Source organism: Carcharodon carcharias, chromosome 11 (genome assembly GCF_017639515.1).
Source record: "Carcharodon carcharias isolate sCarCar2 chromosome 11, sCarCar2.pri, whole genome shotgun sequence".
In the NCBI taxonomy this organism is placed as follows: Eukaryota; Metazoa; Chordata; class Chondrichthyes; order Lamniformes; family Lamnidae; genus Carcharodon; species Carcharodon carcharias.
This window is the reverse complement of record NC_054477.1, coordinates 165,392,591-165,407,978: the sequence shown is the minus strand read 5'-3', so window position 1 is coordinate 165,407,978 and position 15,388 is coordinate 165,392,591. Positions and strand designations below refer to the sequence as shown.

General features: G+C 50.2%; 1 protein-coding gene across 5 annotated transcripts in view; it reads left to right on the top strand.

Moving 5' to 3' along the window:
• atp11a (ATPase phospholipid transporting 11A) overlaps nt 1-15,388 on the top strand; it is a 375,081-nt gene that overhangs the window by 95,505 nt on the left and 264,188 nt on the right. For all 5 annotated transcript variants that reach the window (XM_041199613.1, XM_041199614.1, XM_041199610.1 and 2 more), the window contains 2 exons: nt 1,787-1,837; nt 14,653-14,717. In XM_041199613.1, coding sequence (XP_041055547.1) covers nt 1,787-1,837; nt 14,653-14,717 — 116 coding nt within the window. The remainder of the gene's footprint in view (nt 1-1,786; nt 1,838-14,652; nt 14,718-15,388) is intronic.

The following is a 15,388-nucleotide window of genomic DNA, read 5'->3' as shown; positions in this document are numbered from 1 at the left end:
CTTCCCCCCACCCCACCCCCACTAGGGATATCTGTATCTTTATTAGCACATTCCTTAGATAGTATCACCACCTTCAACACCTCGTTGTCCTTTTGTTTGTGACAGCTTTTGGTTATCTCCACCTATCACTGGCCTTCTATCCAGCTCTACTTGTCCCCCCCCCTCCAAAACCAGCTCATATTTCACCTCTTTTCTATTTTTCTTTAGTTCTGTTGAAGAGTCATATGGACTCGAAACGTTAACTGTGTTCCTCTCTGCAGATGCTGTCAGACCTGCTGAGTTTTTCCAGGTATTTTTGTTTTTGTTTTGGATTTCCCGCATCCGCAGTTTTTTGATTTTATCCTATTGTAATATTTCCAAGTTTGCTGATGACACAAAACTGAGCCGGGTTGTGATTTGTGAGGAGGACATAAGGAGGCTTCAGGGTGATTTAGACAAGTTGTGTGTGTGGGCAAACACATGGCAGATGCAGTATAACATGGATAAATGTGAAGTTATACACTTCGGTGTGAAAACAGAAAGGCAGAGTATTATTTAAATGGTGATCTATTGGGAAATGTGGAGGTACAGAGGGATCTAGGTGTCCTTGTACACCAGTCAATGAAAGTAAACAGGCAGGCGCAGCAAGCAATTAGGAAGGTAAATGGTACGTTGGCCTTCATTGCAAGAGGATTTGAGTTCAGAAGTAGGGATGTCTTACTGCAGTTATACAGGGCCTTGGTGAGACCACACCTGGAGTATTGTGCACAGTTTTGGTCTCCCTAAGAAAGGATTTAATTGCCATAGAGGGAGTGCAGTGAAGGTTCACTAGGCTGATACTGGGGATGGCAGGACTGTCGTATGAGGAGAGATTGGTTTGACTGGGCCTGTATTCACTAGAGTTTAGAAGAATGAGAGGGGATCTGTTTGAAACGTATAAAATTCTAACAGGTCTAGACAGACTAGATGCAGGAAGGATGTTTTTCCTGGTTGGGGAGTCTAGAAGCAGGAGTCACAGTCTCAGGATACGGGGCAGGTCATTTAGGACTGAGACGGGGGAAAATTTCTTCACTCAGAGGGTGGTCAACCTGTGGAATTCTCTACCACAGAGGCTGTGGAGGCCGGGTCACTGAGTATATTCAAGAAATAAATTGATACATTTTTGGATATTAGGGGCATCAAGGGGTATGGAGAGAAAGCAGGAATGTGGGGTTGAGCTAGAGGCTCAGCCATGATCATATTGAATGGTGGAGCAGGCTCGAAGGGTCGATTGGCCTACTCCTCCTTGTTTCTGTGTATTCTGTGTACATCATTTGTTTGTATGTTCATATCTGAACCAGAGATCACTGATGTAAGGTGATTGGCAAAAGTTCCAACAGCACCATAAGAGAAAGCATTTTTGTACAATGAGTAATTAGGATAGAGAGTGCGCTGCCTGAGAGTGTGGACGTGACAGTTTCAACCATAGCTTTCAACCAGGAGAGAACTGGTTAAGCACCTGAAGGGAAAAAATTGAAGGGCTACAGGAAAAGGGCCATAGAGTGGGACTGGCCTGTTAGGGGCTGGAAACATTTTGAACCTCCGCTTGGCAGCTTCAGTTGCTCTGTGAGCCCATCAGAAAGAGGGAGTGACAGATGCAGCTCTCTCATCTCGGCTAAATGTGGCACGAGGAGGGTAGAGCAATGGAGATTATTCTGATTCCTGTACTTCCACAACAATCTCAGAAATCTCTCGGAATTGGAACTCATTCCCTTTGCTCTCTCAAACCTCTGATAACGGCAATGCTTGGCATGTTTTTTACTTACAGTTTTGTTGGCCGGATCAGTATTTACCATGAGACAGAGGAACCTATTGTAAGGTAAGTGGAAATCAGTTTATCCTACTCCTCAATATTTAATGTCTGTTTTAAGATCTGTCTTTAATATTTATTAAATACTCATGTATATAAATTTAAATAATGAACCTGTAAAATGGCATAAGGAAGTCAGAAATTGCTTCAAATTGGCAGGAAGAGTATGAGATGGACCGTCTGGCCTGTCTCCCTTTCCCACACCTGACAGAACATCAGAAATTGGAGCAGGTGCGGGCCATTCAGCCCCTCAAAGCTGCATCCACCAATCAGTAAGATCATGGCTGGTCATCCACCTCAGCTACACCTTCTCGCATGATTCCCATATTCATTCAGTCCCTCAGAGTCCAAAAATCTAACAACCTCTAACTTGAATATATTCAATTCCAAAGGTTGAATAAGGAAAAATCTCCTTCAGTCCTAAATGTTTGGCCCTTATTCTGAGACTGACCTGTGTTTTGGATTCCCCAGCTTGGGGAAACATCCTCCCAGCATCTATCCTGCTAAACACTCTCCGAATTTCATTTTTCCATGAGATCACTTCCCATTCTTCTAAACTCCAGAGAATATTGGCCTAGTCTGCTTAATCTTTCCTCAAAGAGCAATGACCTATCGCTCAGCCTCGTGAACATTCATTTTATTCCCTCTAAGCTAAGTATAGTTTTCCTTGGATAAGGAGACCAAAACAGTACACAATTCTACAACCAAGGCCCTATACAGTTACAGCTAAACTTTGTTACTCTTTTAGTCCAATTGCTTTGTAGTAAAGACTAACATACAACTTGTATTCCTAACTGCTTGTTGTACTAGCCTGTTAACTTTCTTTGGTTCATGTACAAGAACACCCAGATTTCTGAATACCAACATTTCCATGTCTCGCTTCAAATCTTCCTACCAAAGTTGAAAACTTCACATTTTTCTGCATTATTACATGGGATTCCATAGGATATACAGCACAGAAACCATTTGGCCCAACCAGTCTATGCTGGTGTTTATGCTCCGCTTGAACCTCCTCCCATTTTTGCTCATCTAAATCTACCATTGTAACCTTCTATTCCATTCTTGCTCAAATGCTTGTCCAGTTTCTCTTTAAATGCATCTTTACTAGTTTCAATCATTCCCTGCAGTAGCAACGTCCACATTCTTAGCACTCTTTGGGGGAAGAAGTTTCCTCTGAATTCCTGATTGGATTTCTTGGTGACTATCTTATATTGATGGCCTCTAGTTACATTCTTCCCCACAAGGGGAAACTTTCTGTCTAAATCTACACCATCAAAATCATTCTTCATTTTAAAGACCTCTATTCGGTCACCCCTCAGCCTTTTTTCCAGAGAAGATACCCAGCCTTTCAATCATTTCCTGATGTATATAATCACACATTTCTGGTATCATACTTGTGAATCTTCACTGCTACCATTTATCTGTGTTATGTCTGGAGCTGTCTGGAGCTTCGTTTGCCAATTCTGCCTCTATATCCTTTTTATAATATGCCGACCAGAATTGCACACAAACTTTTAAGTGTGGTCTAACCAGGGTTCAATACAGGTTTAGTATAACTTCTCTACTTTTCAATTCTATCTCTCAAGAAATAAAACCCAGCTTGTTTTCTTATGGCTTTGCTAATCTGTGATGCAACTTTTAGTGATTGATGTATTTGTACTTATACCTACCAAGACTTGAACCTTCTAAGTAATAAGTGACATCTCTGTTCCTACCAAAATGTACCATCTCACATTTATCTGTGTTGGACTTATTTGCCAATTCTGCAAGTTTATTAATGTCTTCCTCTAATTTATTGTAGTCTTCCTCAATATTGACGATCTACCCTAATTTGGTGTCATTTAGAAATTTAGAAATTGGTTTTTGATTTTAAAGTCCAAGTTGTTAAAAGTAAATTGTGAGCATGAGTATCCCCAGTACTGGTGCTTGTGGAACTCCACTTCCCACCTTCTGCCACTCTGAATAAGGATCCTTTACTCCTACTCTCTGCTTCCTGTCTTGAAGCCAGCTTGCAATCCATTCTGCCAGTTGAACTCTCACTCCTTGTTCTCTCACCGTATTCATTAATCTATTGTCGGGCTCCTTATCAAAGACTTTTTAAAAATCCAGATCATTTACATCTTCTGCATTACCATTGTCTACTCTCTGTTATCTTCTCAAAAAATTTATTAAGGTTGGGCAAGCAAGATTTTTTCCTTTGAAATCCATGCTGATTATTAGTAAGGAATCCATTATTTTTTTCTACCACTGAGGTTAAGCTAACTGGTCGATAGTTCCCGGGTCATGGTCTGTCCCTTGACTTAAATATAGGAATTACGTTAGCTATTCACCAGTCCTCTGGAACTCCACCTTTTTTTTAATGAATTGTGAAAGATGAGCATTAATGCCTCTGCTATCTATTCCTTAGATTCTTTTAAAATACATAGATGTAATCCATCTAGACTAAGGACTTTATCCTCTTCAGGTTTGGTTAGTTTATTTAGTACATCCTCTATTGTATTCAGTGCCATGACTCCCTCATAGTTCATGGGTGAATACCAAAGCACAATAACCAAGAGTGCATGCTGTCTCTCTCTACCTAGCGCACCTGCCCACGCTCTCTGTCTGCCCCCCAGAACACCCGTGCCTTCTCTGCTCCTGCGCCTGCCCACGCCCGCGCCCTCTTGGTCCTGCGTCTGCCCTCAGCCTCCACTCCTGCACCAACCCTCTTGGTGCCCCCTTGGCCCCACCACCGCCCCCCCCAGCCACCCCCACTCGCGTGCGCCCCCCCCCCCCGCCGAATTGTAAAAGTTGCCAACCCATCACCTACCATCTTACCTAATTAATATTAATGCCGCTGCATTTCAGTTCTCTGCTCTCAGGATTTGCTGTTTTCCACTCCCTCTCTCAGACTACTCTTTGTCCTGTGAAAGACCACAATAGCACCTCTGTACATTTAGAAATTTAATTCTGAATTAATTTAACTGTGCATGGCCTAATTATTGGAATCTCTGATCAACCTTTTGAACTTATTTAGCTTGACAGAGATAAACCACCAGGCAAAGACTCAGGCATTGAATTAGCAAATAATACCAGACATTATTGAGCATAAGCAAAATAAAACAACAATACGCTTATCAATTAACTAAAGATTTCGCAATACATTTTCTCGATCTACTAAATACTTATCAACTAGCAAATAAAAAACAAAACCATACTGTTATGGATGGGAGGCGGGGGTTAATCTAAACAGCCCTGATTTCTCCTCTCTCCATCCGTAAACAAAAAGGTGGTTTTGATTTGTTTCCCCCTTTATAAACAGTGGTGTATTTCCCAACTTTGTGTTTTTAGTGTGATCCAATTTCTATTAAGAATCCCACAGCAAACACGAGATAGGATGAACTCAGAGGGTTAGTTTATTTGCACACACTCAAAATGTGCGGGTGGGGGGTCATTACGTAGCCCCTTGTGCACTCATACAGTATGAGAGGAATAGAGAATGAATGATTTACAGGGCAAAGACCACAGAGTGAAGAATTATTGTTTTGCGTGAGTCCAGAGTCCAGAATCAAAGTCCAGTGACATATTCCTTCACCAACGCCGAACTGATGCTGGATAATTCACTTTTCCAGTAGAGTTGGCTTCCTCGATGAGCCGGGCACGCAGAGATCAATCAGTCTTGAAGGCGATGGTATAGAGGTTCAGAAGTTTCAGGAGAAACAGTGCAGATGGGGCAAAGCATCTGAGTCGGAGGCACTTTTCTGTGCTGCTGTTGCGAGGTTGATTGAACAATGGCAGACTGAGCTTTGCAGCTCCACAAGGCAACATTACTGGTTCTACAAGCTAGAGGTTCATGTCACATGACTCCCATCTCTCCCGTGTATCCCTGTCTGGGTTCCTGAGATGGTTAAATGTCCCATTCAGTGTGAGGTCTTAGCCCTCTGACAATACTTATCAACCAAACACCAGAGACTTCATGCTTTCAAGTACATGGCCAATCCAGAAGAAGCAGAAAACAACCTCAACCCTTCACGTTACAGGAAACTACAGTGCCTGTGTCCAGGTTGACAGGAATTCTGCCTCAATCGCTGGGCCCAGTGATTCACTATCAGTTCCACCTGCTGACAGGAATTCCCTCTGCCCCTGAGGATCTTTTGCTTAAACCAGTTTTCTGTCTACTAGGTGTACACAAACCAATAATGGTTCCTGAAACTATCTTTTATACCTTAATTGGCATCACCTTACCTTTGCCCACAGCTGTTGCTGATAGCCATTTGGTCAATAATGTCGTAAGGGTTAATTTAGTTGGATCTAGCCTGTTGCGCACATCACCTTTAAACATGGCAATAGATCTTTTCTAAAATTATTTTTATTCATTTATGAGATGTGGGTGTCACTAGCTAGGCCAGAATTTATTGCCTATTCTTAATTGCCCTTGAAAAGGTTGTGGTGTGCTGCCTTCTTGAACTGCTGCAGTCTACCTTAATACTTCACAAGTGTCCCATTCATTAGGCCAGACCTGAACCAGTCAAGGACAGTGTGTTTTGATAGGGGTGAATACTGGATAGTGCAGATTCCTTTCTCAGTGCTGTTGTTACAGCATTTTTAAGTTTTAAACTTTAATCCTCACATAGGAATATTAATAGGAAATACAGAAATAGATATAAAGGTAATCTCATTCAAACATACAAAATGGTTATAGGGCTCAACAGGGTAGATGCAGGAGGGATGTTTCCCTTGGCTAGGGGTAGCAGGGGGGAGATGGTCTAGATCCAGGGAACTCAGAATAAGGAACAGGCCATTTAAGACTGAGATGAGAAGGAATTTCTTCATTCAGAGGGTGGTGAATCTTTGGAACTCTCTGTCCCAAAGGGCTGTGGAGGCTTAATCGTTGAGTATGTTCAAGACTGAGATTGATGAATTTCTACTTGTTAAAAACATCAAGGGATTCAGGGAAAGTGTGAGAAAATGGTGTTGAAGTAGAAGATCAACCATGATCTCACAGAATGGTAGAGCAGGCCTGAAGGGTTGTATGGCCTACTACTGCTCTGCTTTCTTATGTTCTTATGCCCAAATCTTATTACAAATTTGATTATTAATTACTTATCCTTCAACTACAGGGTAATTGAGGTACTTCTAATACAATCATTTTTCTAGTTGGCGACTACTTCACAGTACTATAAGGAATTAGCTTGTTGTAAAAGGTTAGCAACATCAACCTGGCATCTTTTCTGAGCACATTAGTACAAAGTGGCAACTTGACCTAATTGGTTTGTTGCAGAATACATGTTTATAAAATGCGGTCTTTAAACTTAAATGGCCAATTTAAGCAAGCACACTAAATCCTACTAAAATAAAATCTAAAATCTAGGCCAGCTTACATCTCTTCCCTCACTCCACCAAATTCCCCGTGTTAAGTAAGCACTTTATCTAGCCATACTCCATCGAGCTACTTACTTTGTGCACAAGCAAAACCTCCTGTGTTTATACTGGAAATTCCAGAAATCTGAATGAAGCAATGCTGACAGGGGATTCAGCTCTAACTAGTCATCTAATTATCTAGAACAAAGACAAAAATACCTGGAAAAACTCAGCAGATCTGACAGCATCTGCGGAGAGGGATACGTTTCGAGTCCGTATGACCCTTCATCAGAACTAAGACTTATAGAAATGAGATGAAATGTAAGCTGGTAGAAGTGGGTGGGACAGGAGAGCTCGATAGGGGGGCAGTGATAGGTGGAGGCCTAGAAGAGACTACCAAAGATGTCATAGACAAAAGGACAAAGGGGTGTTGATGGTGGTGATATTATCTAAAGGGTGTGCTAATGGGGACATTAAGGGAAGCAAGCTAGTGGCAGATGGCCCTAGTGGCGGGGGGGAAAGAGATCGAAATCCTTCGGTCTATCTGCAAGCATGACCCAGACCTCCCTGTCGCTTGCCATTTCAACACTCCACCCTGCTCTCATGCCCACATGTCCGTGCTTGGCCTGCTGCATTGTTCCAGTGAAGCTCAACACAAACTGGAGGAACAGCACCTCATCTTCTGACTAGGCACTTTACAGCCTTCCGGACTGTATATTGAGCTCAACAACTTTAGATCATGAACTCTCTCCTCTATCCCCACCCTCTTTCCGATCCCCACTTTTCCAATAATTTATAATTTTTTTACACTATATTTTCTTTTCCCTCCTATTTTTAAATTTATTTCGACCCATTGTTTCATCTCCACCTTTTAGCCCATTTTGATCCCTTCCCCCCACCCTAGCTGCACTAGGGGGAATGACTGCTCCTATTTTCTATGTTTCTATGTTTTTCAGACTCCTGTTCTTCCTTTGGTTAGAAGGTCTCCTTGGGACGACTCCTTTCTAGCTCACTCCTTGGCCCTGGGAACTTTAGGTTCTTTTGAGAAACCTGTTTTCTCTGCAGTTCCCTCTCCCAGTATCCAGTCTGTCTGGAATCCTGGCTTCCACTTCAGTTTGGGACTTGCTATCTGTCCTTCTGCTATGTTGCTTCCAACTGAACTCTACTGAACTGAAACTAATCCTGTTGCTAGGAAAGAACACAGTTTTTTCTTCCTTGTTTGTTTTATCTTCCCTTCAAGAGTCATAAAATCTTCATTACAATGCAGGCATCTTTTGAAGTGAAACTAAAACTCAACTTCTCTTTTTCTGAGCACACACATACAGAAATACAAATCAAACTTAAACCTTACAGCTAAAACTTGAAGATATACCTTATTCATAAAACATCCAAATACAAATATAGCTAACTTAACCTATCTCTATTTTATAATGCTAGATCCACTGATTGCTCTTTATCCATCTTACTCATTCCATCCTCAAAAAAACTTGACGGATCTATCAAATCCGATTTCCTTTCATAAGTCCGTGTTGACTCTTCCAAATCATATATATCAATTGTGTGCCTCATTTAAAAAAAACTCTCAGCTGTACTCAGTTAATAACACCTTTGCCTCTGAATCACAAGGTTCGAAGTTCAAGTCCCACTCCAGGGCTTCAGAGCAAAAATCTAGGTTGATGCTCCAGGATAGTATTAAGGGAGCAGTGCACCATTGAAGATGTTGTCTTTGGAATTCTCTACCCTATAGGGCTGTGGAAGCTCAGTCATTGCATATGGTCAAAGCAGAGGTTGATGGCTTTCTAGATACCGATGACATTAAGGGATACAAGGATAGTGTTGAGGTAGATCATCAGCCATTAGTTAAATGGCAGAGCAGTCTCGAAGAGCCGAACGGCTATTCCGGCTCCAAGGTTCCTATATTATGATTTTCTAAGTATCCTGTTATCACACTGTAATACATTCTACTAATAGATGACCTGTTGTCTCCTGTCCATGTCTTGGTGATCCATCTCCATCTGCAATGTCTCGGTAATCTGTCTCCCCCTCGCCCTGTGTCTCGGTGATCTGTCTCCCCCTCGCCCTGTGTCTCGGTGATCTGTCGCCCCCTTGCCCTGTGTCTCGGTGATCAGTCTCCCCCTTGCCCTGTGTCTCGGTGATCTGTCTCCCCCTCGCCCTGTGTCTTGGTGATCTGTCTGCCCCTCGCCCTGTGTCTTGGTGATCTGTCTGCCCCTCGCCCTGTGTCTCGGTGATCTGTCTCCCCCTCGCCCTGTGTCTTGGTGATCTGTCTCCCCCTCGCCCTGTGTCTTGGAGATCTGTCTCCCCCTCGCCCTGTGTCTCGGTGATCTGTCTCCCCCTCGCCCTGTGTCTCGGTGATCTGTCTCCCCCTCGCCCTGTGTCTCAGTGATCTGTCTCCCCCTCGCCCTGTGTCTCGGTGATCTGTCTCCCCCTCGCCCTGTGTCTCGGTGATCTGTCTCCCCCTCGCCCTGTGTCTCGGTGATCTGTCTCCCCCTCGCCCCTTGTCTCGGTGATCCGTCTCCCCCTCACCCCGTGTCTCGGTGATCTGTCTCCCCCTCGCTCTGTGTCTCGGTGATCTGTCTCCCCCTCGCCCCGTGTCTCGGTGATCTGTCTCCCCCTCGCCCTGTGTCTCGGTGATCTGTCTCCCCCTCGCCCTGTGTCTCGGTGATCTGTCTCCCCCTCGCCCTGTGTCTCGGTGATCTCGCTCCCCCTCGCCCCGTGTCTCGGTGATCTCGCTCCCCCTCGCCCCGTGTCTCGGTGATCTGTCTCCCCCTCGCCCCGTGTCTCGGTGATCTGTCTCCCCCTCGCCCCGTGTCTCGGTGATCTGTCTCCCCCTCGCCCCGTGTCTCGGTGATCTGTCTCCCCCTCGCCCCGTGTCTCGGTGATCTGTCTCCCCCTCGCCCCGTGTCTCGGTGATCTGTCTCCCCCTCGCCCCGTGTCTCGGTGATCTGTCTCCCCCTCGCCCCGTGTCTCGGTGATCTGTCTCCCCCTCGCCCCGTGTCTCGGTGATCTGTCTCCCCTCGCCCCGTGTCTCGGTGATCTGTCTCCCCCACGCCCCGTGTCTCGGTGATCTGTCTCCCCCTCGCCCCGTGTCTCGGTGATCTGTCTCCCCCTCGCCCCGTGTCTCGGTGATCTGTCTCCCCCTCGCCCCGTGTCTCGGTGATCTGTCTCCCCCTCGCCCCGTGTCTCGGTGATCTGTCTCCCCCTCGCCCCGTGTCTCGGTGATCTGTCTCCCCCTCGCCCCGTGTCTCGGTGATCTCGCTTCCCCTCGCCCCGTGTCTCGGTGATCTCGCTCCCCCTCGCCCTGTGTCTCGGTGATCTCGCTCCCCCTCGCCCTGTGTCTCGGTGATCTCTCTCCCCCTCGCCCTGTGTCTCGGTGATCTGTCTCCCCCTCGCCCTGTGTCTCGGTGATCTGTCTCCCCCTCGCCCTGTGTCTCGGTGATCTGTCTCCCCCTCGCCCTGTGTCTCGGTGATCTCTCTCCCCCTCGCCCCGTGTCTCGGTGATCTCTCTCCCCCTCGCCCTGTGTCTCGGTGATCTCTCTCCCCCTCGCCCTGTGTCTCGGTGATCTGTCTCCCCCTCGCCCTGTGTCTCGGTGATCTGTCTCCCCCTCGCCCTGTGTCTCGGTGATCTGTCTCCCCCTCGCCCTGTGTCTCGGTGATCTGTCTCCCCCTCGCCCCGTGTCTCGGTGATCCGACTCCCCCTCGCCCCGTGTCTCCGTGATCTGTCTCCCCCTCGCTCTGTGTCTCGGTGATCTGTCTCCCCCTCGCCCCGTGTCTCGGTGATCTGTCTCCCCCTCGCCCCGTGTCTCGGTGATCTCTCTCCCCCTCGCCCTGTGTCTCGGTGATCTCGCTCCCCCTCGCCCTGTGTCTCGGTGATCTCGCTCCCCCTCGCCCCGTGTCTCGGTGATCTCGCTCCCCCTCGCCCCGTGTCTCGGTGATCTGTCTCCCCCTCGCCCCGTGTCTCGGTGATCTGTCTCCCCCTCGCCCCGTGTCTCGGTGATCTGTCTCCCCCTCGCCCCGTGTCTCGGTGATCTGTCTCCCCCTCGCCCCGTGTCTCGGTGATCTGTCTCCCCCTCGCCCCGTGTCTCGGTGATCTGTCTCCCCCTCGCCCCGTGTCTCGGTGATCTGTCTCCCCCTCGCCCCGTGTCTCGGTGATCTGTCTCCCCCTCGCCCCGTGTCTCGGTGATCTGTCTCCCCCTCGCCCCGTGTCTCGGTGATCTGTCTCCCCCTCGCCCCGTGTCTCGGTGATCTGTCTCCCCCTCGCCCCGTGTCTCGGTGATCTGTCTCCCCCTCGCCCCGTGTCTCGGTGATCTGTCTCCCCCTCGCCCCGTGTCTCGGTGATCTGTCTCCCCCTCGCCCCGTGTCTCGGTGATCTGTCTCCCCCTCGCCCCGTGTCTCGGTGATCTGTCTCCCCCTCGCCCCGTGTCTCGGTGATCTGTCTCCCCCTCGCCCCGTGTCTCGGTGATCTGTCTCCCCCTCGCCCCGTGTCTCGGTGATCTGGCTCCCCCTCGCCCCGTGTCTCGGTGATCTGTCTCCCCCTCGCCCCGTGTCTCGGTGATCTGTCTCCCCCTCGCCCCGTGTCTCGGTGATCTGTCTCCCCCTCGCCCCGTGTCTCGGTGATCTGTCTCCCCTCGCCCCGTGTCTCGGTGATCTCGCTCCCCCTCGCCCCGTGTCTCGGTGATCTGTCTCCCCCTCGCCCCGTGTCTCGGTGATCTCGCTCCCCCTCGCCCCGTGTCTCGGTGATCTCGCTCCCCCTCGCCCCCTGTCTCGGTGATCTCGCTCCCCCTCGCCCCGTGTCTCGGTGATCTTTCTCCCCCTCGCTCCGTGTCTCGGTGATCTGTCTCCCCATCGCCCCGTGTCTCGGTGATCTGTCTCCCCCTCGCCCCGTGTCTCGGTGATCTCTCTCCCCCTCGCCCCGTGTCTCGGTGATCTGTCTCCCCCTCGCCCCGTGTCTCGGTGATCTGTCTCCCCCTCGCCCCGTGTCTCGGTGATCTGTCTCCCCCTCGCCCCGTGTCTCGGTGATCTGTCTCCCCCTCGCCCCGTGTCTCGGTGATCTGTCTCCCCCTCGCCCCGTGTCTCGGTGATCTGTCTCCCCCTCGCCCCGTGTCTCGGTGATCTGTCTCCCCCTCGCCCCGTGTCTCGGTGATCTGTCTCCCCCTCGCCCCGTGTCTCGGTGATCTGTCTCCCCCTCGCCCCGTGTCTCGGTGATCTGTCTCCCCCTCGCCCCGTGTCTCGGTGATCTGTCTCCCCCTCGCCCCGTGTCTCGGTGATCTGTCTCCCCCTCGCCCCGTGTCTCGGTGATCTGTCTCCCCCTCGCCCCGTGTCTCGGTGATCTGTCTCCCCCTCGCCCCGTGTCTCGGTGATCTGTCTCCCCCTCGCCCCGTGTCTCGGTGATCTGTCTCCCCCTCGCCCCGTGTCTCGGTGATCTGTCTCCCCCTCGCCCCGTGTCTCGGTGATCTGGCTCCCCCTCGCCCCGTGTCTCGGTGATCTGTCTCCCCCTCGCCCCGTGTCTCGGTGATCTGTCTCCCCCTCGCCCCGTGTCTCGGTGATCTGTCTCCCCCTCGCCCCGTGTCTCGGTGATCTGTCTCCCCCTCGCCCCGTGTCTCGGTGATCTGTCTCCCCCTCGCCCCGTGTCTCGGTGATCTCTCTCCCCCTCGCCCCGTGTCTCGGTGATCTCTCTCCCCCTCGCCCCGTGTCTCGGTGATCTGTCTCCCCCTCGCCCCGTGTCTCGGTGATCTGTCTCCCCCTCGCCCCGTGTCTCGGTGATCTGTCTCCCCCTCGTCCCGTGTCTCGGTGATCTCTCTCCCCCTCGCCCCGTGTCTCGGTGATCTCTCTCCCCCTCGCCCCGTGTCTCGGTGATCTGTCTCCCCCTCGCCCCGTGTCTCGGTGATCTCTCTCCCCCTCGCCCCGTGTCTCGGTGATCTCTCTCCCCCTCGCCCCGTGTCTCGGTGATCTCTCTCCCCCTCGCCCCGTGTCTCCGTGATCTCTCTCCCCCTCGCCCCGTGTCTCGGTGATCTCTCTCCCCCTCGCCCCGTGTCTCGGTGATCTGTCTCCCCCTCGCCCCGTGTCTCGGTGATCTCTCTCCCCCTCGCCCCGTGTCTCGGTGATCTCTCTCCCCCTCGCCCCGTGTCTCGGTCTTCTCTCTCCCCCTCGCCCCGTGTCTCGGTGATCTGTCTCCCCCTCGCCCCGTGTCTCGGTGATCTGTCTCCCCCTCGCCCTGTGTCTCGGTGATCTCTCTCCCCCTCGCCCTGTGTCTCGGTGATCTGTCTCCCCCTCGCCCCGTGTCTTGGTGATCTCGCTCCCCCTCGCCCCGTGTCTCGGTGATCTGTCTCCCCCTCGCCCCGTGTCTCGGTGATCTGGCTCCCCCTCGCTCCGTGTCTCGGTGATCTGTCTCCCCCTCGCCCCGTGTCTCGGTGATCTCTGTCCCCCTCGCCCTGTGTCTTGGTGATCTCTCTCCCCCTCGCTCCGTGTCTTGGTGATCTCTCTCCCCCTCGCTCCGTGTCTTGGTGATCTCTCTCCCCCTCGCTCCGTGTCTTGGTGATCTCTCTCCCCCTCGCTCCGTGTCTTGGTGATCTCTCTCCCCCTCGCTCCGTGTCTTGGTGATCTCTCTCCCCCTCGCTCCGTGTCTTGGTGATCTCTCTCCCCCTCGCTCCGTGTCTTGGTGATCTCTCTCCCCCTCGCCCTGTGTCTCGGTGATCTCTCTCCCCCTCGCCCTGTGTCTCGGTGATCTCTCTCCCCCTTGCTCCGTGTCTCGGTGATCTGTCTCCCCCTCGCTCCGTGTCTCGGTGATCTGTCTCCCCCTCGCTCCGTGTCTTGGTGATCTCTCTCCCCCTTGCCCTGTGTCTCGGTGATCTCTCTCCCCCTCGCCCTGTGTTTCGGTGATCTCTCTCCCCCTCGCTCCGTGTCTCGGTGATCTGTCTCCCCCTCGCCCCGTGTCTCGGTGATCTGTCTCCCCCTCGCCCCGTATCTCGGTGATCTGTCTCCCCGTCGCCCCGTGTCTCCGTGATCTGTCTCCCCCTCGCTCCGTGTCTTGGTGATCTGTCTCCCCCTCGCCCCGTGTCTCGGTGATCTGTCTCCCCCTCGCCCCGTGTCTCGGTGATCTGTCTCCCCCTCGCTCCGTGTCTTGGTGATCTGTCTCCCCCTCGCCCCGTGTCTTGGCGGTCCGTCTGTCTGTCTGCCTGGTTCTGATGATCTGATATCTTTTCCATGTCCCTTTTACAATATAGTTCCACCCCTCCCCCTTCGCCATCAAAGCATTCAAGATAAAAGACACCTCCATCTCCCATCTAACTAGTTTAACCTGTGCGTACAGTTCCTCAGGGCTTCTCTGTGAGGGTCTTTGTTTAGTTGAAGGGCCAACTAGCTGAAGAGCTCCTCTGGCTTGTGGCCTAAGAATCTACTTAAAGTCATCTTAAAAATTGCAATTGTTTATGGCTTTATTTCCTCAATAATTTTTAACTTTATTACAGGCCTTTGGGATCAGAGAATGTGCTGCTGAGGGGAGCAACATTAAAGAATACCCAGAATATTTATGGTAACAAACATGTTTTATCAATTCTGTCTGCATGGTTGGCTCGTGTGGGGGCCAGTTTGGTTGCGTTCAGTGTTCGTGCACAGACGCAGCTGGGTGTTTGGCTCTGTTCACTCTGTGTGTGTGTGTGCGTGCGCATGCATGTGGATCCATTCACTTAGTGTGTGTGCGCCTGGATCCACTCACTGTGTGTGTTCTGAATGCTGTGTGTGGGGGGCGGTGCCTGGTTCTTGCGTGTTTGTGGGTGTGAGAGAGAGAGAGTCTGGCTCCCTTTGCTGTGTGTGTTTGTGTAGCTCCGCATGATACGTGTATTCCTGGGCGTGGGGGTTGTGGGGAGATCTGTGTGTGGAGGAGTGTCTGATTGACTCCCTGTTCCATTCTTTGTGCAAGTGTGTGTCTGGTCCGTTCAGCGTGTGTGTGTGTGTGTGTGTGCATTCTGCTCTGTTTGCAGTGTGTCCTATGCAGTGCACCTTCTCAATCTGCTGCAGTAACATGCCTGAAGCATTGTATTGGATTGATTTTGATATTGATATAATTTCAGTTTGTGCTAGTTAAATTAGATGTGAGTAAATTGAATTTGAAAATCTATTAGGTCTGCTAGCTTGTGTGTAATGCTTGTTTGTCTGCAATGGAAAAAGTCAAACCTCGTTATTTTGTCCAACGATGATACTGCT